Source organism: Muscardinus avellanarius (genome assembly GCF_963383645.1).
Source record: "Muscardinus avellanarius genome assembly, chromosome: 15".
Classification (NCBI taxonomy): Eukaryota; Metazoa; Chordata; class Mammalia; order Rodentia; family Gliridae; genus Muscardinus; species Muscardinus avellanarius.
Genome location: NC_137801.1, coordinates 32,741,532 through 32,751,933, shown reverse-complemented (window position 1 = coordinate 32,751,933; position 10,402 = coordinate 32,741,532). Strand labels below are relative to the sequence as shown.

The window sequence follows — 10,402 nt, the reverse complement described above, 5'->3', positions numbered from 1 at the left end:
TTCTCTCTCGTAGTCCTTTAAACCTTTGGAGATGACTGACGTGTTTTCCTTTGAACCCCCTTTTTATGTTCCCAACTCCTCTCCAAGCTATGGTTCCTCTACTTTCTTACCAAGAGGGTTTGTGGATGGATTTCAGAATATCATTTTGAACACTGTGAAAGTGTGGGGAATTTTTAAAAACAAGTTGTGTGTAGCTGGGCATGGTGGCGCACGCTTGTAATCCCCGAGTTCGAGAGGCGGAGACAGGAGGATCGCACAGGTTCGAAGCCCCTTGCTGGTTTAAGAGACCCTGTTTCCAAATAAAAAATATAAAATAGGTTTGGGAGTGTAGCCCGGTGGCAGAAGGGTTCCATCCCCAGTACAAACAAAAACAAACAAAAAAACCAAAAACAAAACAAGTTGTGTACATTTTATTTAATTTATTTTGCAGTACTGGGTGTTCTACCTCTGAACCCAGGGTGTTCTACCTCTGAGCGACACCCCAAGTGCTACTTTTTATTCTTTATTTTGAAATGGGGTCTAGCTAAGTTGCAGAGGGCCACACGAAGTAGCTGAGGCCATCCAAGTACTAGGATTAAAAGCATGTGCCACCACACCCGGCTTTGTGCGTATGTTTTATTTAATTAATTAATTAATTAATTTTTGGTGGTGGTACTGGGGGTGGAACCCAGAGGGTTTCTACCTCAGGGCTATACTCCCAGACCTTTTTTATATTTTATTTGGAAACAGGGTCTCACTAAGTTGCTGAGAGCCTCACTAAGTAGCTGAGGCTGGCTTCGAACTCGTATGATCCTCCTCCTGTCTCAGCTTCTGTGCAAATGTTTTAAAAGAAAAAAATCACAGTCTGAATGTATGCCATTTTCAATATGATCCACATAAAAAATAAAAAGAAAGAATCATTCCGGGTGTGGTGGCACTCACTGTAATCTCAGTACTTAGGAGGGTGAGACAGGAGGATGCAGGTTCAAGGCCAGCCTCAGCTACTTAGTGAGGCCCTCTGCAGTGCTCACATTTGGGAGGCTGAGAAAGGAGAATCTCAGTTCCTGGACATCCTTAGCTACTTAGTGAGACTCTTTGCAACTCAGTGGGACCCTGCTTCAAAATAAAGAATGAAAAATAAGGTTGGGGGTGTAGATCAGAGGTAGAATGCCCCGGGGTTCCATCCCCAATACCAGAAAAAAAAAAAGGGGAGGGGCTATGGGTGTAGCTCAATGGTAGAATGTCCCTGGGTTCAATCTCCAGTACCACAGAATAAACAAACAAAAATAAATAGATAAAATAAAAGAATCAAACGTTTTACAGATTCTCAAAAGAGGTTCTGTAAAGATTAATAACCTTGGCTTCAAGATTTTTCATCTGTGTGATCCCGGTTACTGTACTCTGGAGTAGTCGGACACAACGTGAACGTCAACAGAGGCTTGTTTTCTCAACTTTTTTAATGTGTGAAATGAAAACAATAGGTTTGCTATAAAGATGAAATGAGATGCTCCTCAGAAGGCGTTTAACGATAAACCATGAGGTGCCGCACAGTACCACTACTGTTAACATCTGTATCCCTGGGATGGAGGGGCAATGTACAGATAGAGTGTTAAATCCCACAAACAACGAGTGCCTGTTCTGGGTAGAGCCCCTGGTGAAAAGATATTCCTCCCAGGAGTTTATTATCTAGTTTAAGGAACCCAGAAAGTTAACAAAATCCTATACGATGAAGTGCCCTGGGCAGGGCATAAAGTGAAATGTTCTGAGATTTTAGGACGCTACCTGCGTTGGAATTAAGTGCTTATTGGATGGAGTGGGTATTTGAAGTGGGATTGAACAGATTGAATCTATACACACAGAACCAATACCGCAGTGCACATTCTTGTTCTTGATAATATGGAAAGACCTATTGGAAATAGAGCAACCACTTCTACTACCCGACACATCCTGAGCGGCAGCTCTGGAACCTATCTTTTTGAGCAGTGTTTACATCGCGCGTTCGGGAACGAAGCGCACACACACCCTTTTCTAAAACGAAAAGGCCTGGGGTCTTCACGAGAGGGTTGGGGTCCCTGGCGGCCGGGCCACACCACGGGGGCGCGACCCCGCAGGCCCACCCTCCCGCGAGCGCCGGCGCCCCTCCCGCCCCTCCCCCGTCCCCCCCCCCCCCGCGGGCCGGAAAGCCCGGAGCGAACCGGCGCGGCCCGGCGGCGCATGCGCAGTGGCGAGCAGGTTCAGCGCTCTAGTAGGAAGCGGCGCGTACACCGGCGTCGGCGGCGGCCGCGGCGGCAGCAGCAGCTCCGGGCGGCGCGCTCCCCGCACGACCTCGGGCCCTTCCCGCCCCCGCGGGCCGGCCGCAGCCCCGCGCCGCCGCGGGCTCTGGGCTCGGAGTCCCGCCCGGAGCGTCGGCCCGCCGCGAGGGCCCGGCCGGAGCTCGGCGGCGGGGCGGGGAGGGGGCCGGGCGGGGCGGCGGGCCGGGATGCCGCCGCCGCCCGCCGGCTGTGTTGGCGCGGCGCGGCCGGCGCGGCGGTCGGGTGGCCGGCCGGGAGCGGGCCTCGCCCCCCAGCCGCCTCTCCGCGGCTAGCCCGGCCGCGCGGCGCCGAGGGGGCCGGCCTGTGCGCGGCGAGCTCGCCCTCTCGCGGCCCGCCGCCCGCTCCCCGCCCGGAGGCGCCCGGGGCACCATGCAGGCGCAGCAGCTGCCGTACGAGTTTTTCAGCGAGGAGAACGCGCCCAAGTGGCGGGGGCTGCTGGTGCCTGCGCTGAAGAAGGTGAGGAGCGCGGAGCCCGCTCGCCCCTGCACCCCGGCGGGGCGCGGGCCCGGCCCCGGCCGGCCTCGCGAGGTCCCCACGCCCGCGGCCTCGGTGTTGACATTCACCCGAGCGTGGGAAGGCCGCGGGAGGCCGGGCGAGGGTGTCGGAACACCCAGCCGCGGGGAGGTGGATGCCCTGCCCCTAGATCGGAGACACCAGTTGGAGGAGCCTCGGTTTTCAGTGGAGGTCACCGGAGGCCACTTTCCGCCTGCTGTCAGCCTCCCGTTTTAGGTGTCCTGGACGCTGGTTTCGCTGGCTCCAGAATGCTCTGGCCGTAATGCTTTCTCTAAGTAATTGCGAGTTTGCCTTCCAGAAAGAACATGGCCTGCTTTGCTTTGCTCGCCCTCAGCAATAACTCTCCATTCTCCTGACACCCTGTCCCCCTTAGTAGGGGCTAGTGCACAACGCTATTTTCAGTTTTTTTTTTTTTTTTTTTAAGAGTTTGAGACTCCTGGTACAATTGTTGGTTTGTTTTGTTATTTAGAATTTTTAACCTTTGTATGAAACTTTGTATGCCACATTGTTAAGTTCCGTTGCAAGTGTTGCTACATTCAAAAAGCTTCTACAGAAACATTGTGACTTAGCAAATAACTATTAAAAGTGTTCGAATTTAAAACAGATTATTTTTTGTTTCCTTTTCCTCATTGGCCTTTTATAGAGATTGATTTACTTTTTTTTTTTTTTACTGGTGTTTCTAGATTCCAATTTCTTGTTGCTCAAAGAATATTCATGCCATCTGGTTAAAACGTAGGTGTGCTTCTATTGAGAATTGAGATTTTGGTGTACCTTTTTATGCAACACATTTATGCCTTACAACAATGTCTTCAAAGATGTCTGGTATTTCTTAAGGGCCAGTAACTTTTACTTTCCTTTTTGGCCTGTTTTCCCCCTCTCGGTACATCACAGTGAAACTATTTGGTTGCTTTTCTATCTCAAATTTAAGTTATTGATTTTCCTTCCCTCAACTGCCTCACTAACATACTGGTGATTTCTACAAAAGCCTAAGAGATGTCATATATCTTATGTACTTGATTCACTAGAAATCCCATCAGGCTTCACTTATCTATTTGCTTACCCAAAAGCTTGACTTACTAGCTTGACAGAAGGGGAGTAATATATTTCAGTGGTGCTAGAAACTGGTGTCCTTACAGGATCAGGGAAGATAGGAAATTTGTTTAAAAGTATACAAAAGACCTCACACTGCATTACCAGTTGGAGGGCATTTAGCTTAAAATTAAGCAGATCCTATCCCAGGGGCACCACCAAGATACCATGAGCATCTGTTGAGATAGTGGAAAGAGCATTGTAGGGGTTAAACACACCTGGTCTCATTTCCACATGGGTGGCCTTTGCTGAAATTTGTTCACAGACACATTTTATGTGGCTGGTGTATTGTTTTATTTTTAAATGTTGCTGATTTTTAAAAATGGGAAATAATACATAAAATCTGAAGTTTCAACTTCTCTTGAGTTACAGGAAAGTCTCTTATGACCAACATACAAGCAAGATAGTAAACAATTGGAGTTGAGTAAATGGGTTGCCCTTTTTAGACAGGGCACATATCTCCAGTCTTTCACATCCCCACCAATGTTTTTTGCTTATTTACATAACTCACTTCTTTACTTAAAGCAGAAGTGATGGGAGGTGAAAATATATCCAATCATTCTGATCTGTAAGGCTCTTTCACTAATGTAAATATCCACCAGCAATCATTCCCAATGTATTTTACAGTTTAAAATGCTGTTAGTAGCCCCAAACCTGCATTTTCACCTGCCTGCTGGGCATCTCATGTGTGTATCTCTGTATTTTCAACTCTTCCTTCAGATTTATTAGATGACTTGTGCCTGCCTTGTGTTATACCCGAGGCTCTTTGGACAAGCTGTTCTCTTCACCTGCAATGCCTGGCCTAATGCTCCTCATCTTCAAGGACTCACTCTCCTCAGAGCTTTTCTAAAGTCCGTGGGGCTGAGTTGGATCTTACTCCTTTGTTTTCTTTTAAAACTCTTTCCTAGCTCTTGGCAATAAATCTTAGGTTCCAGTTTACTTGTCTGTTCCCCTCTCCTCTAACTAGGTTGAATGCTTCTTGAGAACAGGCACACCTTACCTTCATTTTATTCCACATGCGTGTAGTGCCTGACATCTATTGGGCACTCAATTTTTGGAATACTCACACCCAAACTACTACTTTTCTCCTTTCCACTTTCTAAATTTCTTCTTGATTAATTCATTTTTATTAAGTAGTATTTTATTTGGCTGGTTAAAGGCTTTGACGCTGTTTCTGACCTCTGCATTACTGCCTGCATTTAGACAAGGCCTGTATGTTCATTTTCCTTTGACATGTTCTGTTGCCTCCAGCTGCTGAGTCCTCGTCCCTAGATTAATGCAACAATCTCGTTCTTGAGTTCACTTTCCTCCCAGCCCTTTATCTATTTTCCACATTTCAGAAGTTATAGGGTACTTCTGAACATGTCGCACTCTTGTTCAGAAGCCTTGCTGTCTTTTGAGCTCAGTGTAAGATAAAGTGCATAGTATTTAGCATGGAATTGGTGGAGATTAATGATCTGCCTTGGTTCTAATCTTTTGACTGGATATCCGAACAGAACATAATCTTTCCTGTTCTTTATGTTTTAGTCAGATAGGACCACTGCTTTTCCTGAGCACATTCCGTCTGTCCCTTTGCATCTCTCTCACTCTTAAGTCCTATCTTATCCCGTAAATACATCATGCCTACCCGAGACCAGCTGTTGCCCTTAGCACTAAGGATAAAAAGGTAAATGACATAGTCAGAACAGACTAAGTAAGACCATGATGTGAAGTGGTAGAGGTTGGGTCTTGAGAGAGAACTGATTTATAGACTTTTTTTTTTTTTTTTTTTTTTTTGGTATGTTGGGCCAAAGGGCTTAGAATTTTATCTTGAAGAGGTAGAAGCCATTGGGTAGTTTTAAGTAGAGAAGTAACCATTTGAGTTTTCAGAAATTCCTTTTGGCAGCCAGGCGTGGTGGCGCATGCTTGTGATCCCAGTACTTGGGAGGCTGAAACAGGAGGATCCAGTTTTGCGGCCAGCCTCGACTACTTAGTGAGGCACTCCGTAACTAAGACTCTGTTTCAAAATAAAGAATAAAAAATAAGGCTGCAGGTGTAGCTCAGAGGTAGCATGCCCCTGGTTCAATCCCCAGCACCACACACACACACACAATTCATTTTGGCCATAGAATGGAAAATGGAATTGGAGAAGAAAAGAATGAGACCTGAAGAAAAGTGAGGGAGCTAGTTTAACAGTCCAGCAAGAGATGATATGTATTTGAATTAATGGTGCCTTTAAACTGGTATGGAAATGTTGGGGTGGGCTCCATTTGAGAGAAGTTAAGGAAGCAGAAAGAGTCTTGTTGCCAGTTTGCTGTTAGGTAGGAGAGAAAATTGTCACCGACTTTGGGTTGGAACGAGGAGTGGCATAAGGTGGTTTTTGAACATAAAAAGCCCAAGGTGTACTTTTCCATTTGGCAATTGGTTGTTGATATCTGATTAAACGGATCTGGAACTTCTAGGTATGTAAGTAAAGCTATAAATTTAGATGAAACCTGTATCTAGAAAAAGACTTACTAATGTTTTGGCAGCTCTGTTTGGCCAAGAAGTAGAAGCACCCCAAATGTCCATCAATAAGTGAATAAGCGCCATGATTCTGCCAGATAGTGGAATAAATGTAATGAATTAGAGCTGGGAATGTGCGCGGTGGTAGAGCACTTGCTTAGAATTTTTGAAGCCCAAGGCTCAACACCACTTAAAAAAAAAAAAAGGAACGAATACACACAACAACATAGCTGAATTTCAAATGCAACTGAAAGAAGCCAAGCTAAAAAAGAGTATGTAGCATATAATTCTAGAAAGTGCAGTGTAATGCAGACCATTGGTTGTTTTAAAGAGAGGCACTTTTTTTTGTGTGTGTGTGGTACTGGGGGTGGAATCCAGAGGCTTTCTACTTCTGGGCTGTACTCCCAGAACTATTTTATATTTTTTGTTTGGAAACAGGGTCTCACTAAGTTGCTGAGGCTGGCTTCGAACCTGAGTGATCCTCCTGTCTCAGCCTCCCAAACGTGGGGATTACAAGCGTGCGCCACCACATCCAGCTAAAGAGAGGCTTTTATGTTCACTTAATTTGATTATGCTGCAGTACATATATGTGCTAGAATTTGCCAAGATTATACAGTTTTGATATGTGTAGTTTATTGTGTTAGTTGTTTCTCAATGAACGTTTTAAGAAAAGTAGATGGAATTACCTGCCACAATGATTAAAGACTGAAATGACTGAAATGGAGGTGGCATCAGAACTGGGGAAGAGAGTGTGCAGAGAGAGAGAGGACAAAGGAAAAGGAATGATGGAGAAGGAAGGAGTCAGGAGGAAAGAATGAGATCCTAGCATCTCAGAAGCTGAGGAATAAGTTTCAAGAGAGGCTTACCATGTCAGGCTACAGAAAAATCAAATAAAGTGCCTGAAAAGCATTAGATTTTACAGCTAAAGGGTCATCAGTCAGTTCACAATAGCAAGGGCAAATGACCTTTATTCAATATTTTTTTTTTTTCATAGAAGCTTGGAAATGTAGGGAAATGAGATACTGTTCAGACAAGATGGGATTTCAAGGTTGGGAGTTTATTTAAAGGTGGCAGAAACTTGTGAAGAGCCTTTGGGGAAGTTTCTGGTAGAAAGTGCTGGTTAAGGTGTTAAATAAGGAGATGAGTTCAGCAATATAAGCATTAGAATTTGCCTCAAACTGTCAGATACATACATAGGCTTAAGCCCAGGGTCATCCTACCTCTAAACTACACCCCCAGCCTTTTTTTTTTTTTTTTTAAGGTGCTCCTAAGTTGCTGAGGCTGGCCTTGAACCTGCGATCCTCCTGTCTCAGCCTCTGAAGTACTGGGATAACAGGCATGTGCCACCATACCTGGCCTCAGATACCTTTTTGTGTATGTGTGTGTGTGGTTCTAGGGATTTAACCCAGAGGAATTCTACCTCTATGCTACACCCCAGCCCTATTTTTTAATTTTTTATTTGGAAATAGGGTCTTGTTGAATTGGTGCGAGCCTCACTCAGTTGCTGAGGCTGGCTTCAAACTTGTGATCCTCCTGTCTCAGCTTCCCAAGTGCTGGGATTACAGGCATGTGCCACCACACAATGGCTCAGATACGGTTTTAAAGGCTTCACATGTGTGAAAGACAAGATTCTTTAAAATGCAACCTCAAAAGCCTGATTTCATGCAGGAAAAATAAAAAGCCTTACTAAAGAATAGACTATATGATTCCACTTAAATGGTGTTCTACGACAGGTAAAATAATTGATTTGTGGTAGGATGATAAAAGCACAGAACCGTGGTCGCCTCAGGAGGTAACGGCAGGGATTAACTGAGAAGAAACCTGAAAGAAATACTCAGAGTAATGATAATGTTCTGTATCTTGGTAGGGACTTAGATTGTAAACATTTGTTGACACTTATTAAATAGTGCAAGGAACATTTGTTTGTTTCATTGTACACACATTTTTTTTCCCTACAAAACAAAAGAACTGTAAAAAGTTGAACTCTGCTTGATGATATTCACACTGAGATGTTTCAGGGTGAAGTGTTTTGATGTCTGCGCTTACTCTGAAATGCATCAGAACGAGATGGAGGGATGGAGGGATGGAGAAGCAGGTGATGAAGCAAAGAGTGAAATGTTGTAGAATCTAGATGATGAGTACCTGGAGTTTACTGTGCAAATCTTCCAATTTTTCTTTGTATTTAAAATTTGTCATAAATGTTAGGGTAAAACTTGGTCATGGGACTAAGAATGTTGCTTGGTGGCCCTGCACACAATTAGCATTTTGAGGCCCTGGTTCAATCCTGGCCACACTTTCAGTTAACCACAAAACAAAAATATTATAAGATAAATAAAAATTTTCCCTATTCTGTTTATAGCTGTAATAAACAATACACTAGAGGGTGTGTCTAGTACTTGTCACTTTTAGTATAATTTAGTCAAAACATATGTACTACCATTATTTCTGAGCCACACTGGCAGTTCTGAATTATAGTCTTCCTTCTGCCATGATACATACCATAAATCTCATAGACTTCATCATCATCCACGTACACAACCCATCATTAAGTGCATCAACCTCAGAACTTCTAGTTATTTCTTCTTCATCTTTGGGAATTTTAGAACTCCAAAAATACGAATATTATAATCTCTAATCATAATCTTTTATCTACTCTCATTTTTCTCTGATTAAGATTTCTAATCTATAGAGCCCTCATTTTTCTCCTAGTCCTTCACCTCTATTATACCCTTACTTTCTTTCACCTGAGATATTCCTTAGTCTCTACTACATGCAACCAACTAACTTTCTTTAACCATTTACCTGAACTGTTCAGTGCTGCTAGAGGAAAATCTTACAGTTGTCAGACCTATGGTCTCACACTCAGTACTGCCCAGCAATTCCTTTTTAAATCTCTGCTTGGCTTCATCTACACACTTCATAGCAGCAAACTCAAAATTTCATTTCTTTTTTTGTGTGTATGTGTAGTACTGGGGATTGAACTCAAGGGCATTCTACCTCTAAGCTACACCCCCAGCCCTGTTTTTTATTCTGTATTTTGAAACAAAGTTTCACTAAGTTGCAAAGGGCCTCATTAAGTAGCTGAGGTTGGCTGCAAACCTGTGATCCTCCTGTCTCAGCCTCCTAAGTACTGGAATTACAAACTTTCACCACTGCGCTCTGCTTCTGGCTTCATAATTCTTAAAACTCCTTACTGATTCCTTTTCCTTACTCTATATAAAGGGTCTTGCCTTTCATCATGAAAATAGAGGCTACCAAGTACATACTCTGCTTCCCAACCTACAAGCCCATCTTTATTTCTTTCATTCACATCCCAGAGGAAGAGATGTCACCATCCAGCCAGAGGCACAATACCATAGTGTTTAAAAATGCAGATTCTCAACACTTAAGGAAGACATTGAAGAAGATACTAGAAGAACTCCCATGTTCATTGATAACAATATTGTTAAAGTTTATTTTAATAACAATATTGGCCATATTACTGAAGGAGATCTATAGATTTAATGCAAGTGTCATAAAAATTATTTTAAAAGCCATTGACTTTTTTCATAAAGCTAGGGGAAAAAGCCCCATAAAAGTTGTAAGTACAAAAGACCCAAATAGCAAACCAATCCCAAGCAAAAAAAGCAATACTAGAGGTATCATAATATGTACTTTTAAAATAGACTAAAAAGCCACAGTAATAAAACAGCATGGTACTACCATAAAAGTAGACATGTAGGCTAATAGAATACAACAGATGTCACAGAAACAAACCTGCATAGCATAGCCATTTGATTCTTTTTTTTTTTTTTTTTTGGAACTAGGGATGGAACCCAGGGGCATTCTGCTTCTGAGCTATAGTCCCAGCTGTTTTATTTGGAAACAGGGTCTTGCTAAATTGCTGAAGCTGGCTTTGAACCTGCAATCCTCCTGTCTCAGCCTCCCAAGTACTGGGATTACAAGTGTGCACCACCATGCCTGGCTCATTTGATTCTTGATAAGATGCTAAAATCATTCCTCATAGCCTCTTTTAACAAATGGTG

The 10,402-nt window shown here is 43.6% G+C and overlaps 1 protein-coding gene across 2 annotated transcripts in view; it reads left to right on the top strand.

The window, feature by feature from the left end:
- Positions 1–2,660: 2,660 nt before the first annotated feature.
- SOS1 (SOS Ras/Rac guanine nucleotide exchange factor 1) overlaps positions 2,661–10,402 on the top strand; it is a gene marked incomplete at both ends in the record, with an annotated part of 118,765 nt that continues 111,023 nt past the window's right edge. For both annotated transcript variants that reach the window (XM_080711183.1, XM_080711182.1), the window contains one exon: positions 2,661–2,747. In XM_080711183.1, the coding sequence (XP_080567309.1) occupies positions 2,661–2,747 (87 nt within the window). The remainder of the gene's footprint in view (positions 2,748–10,402) is intronic.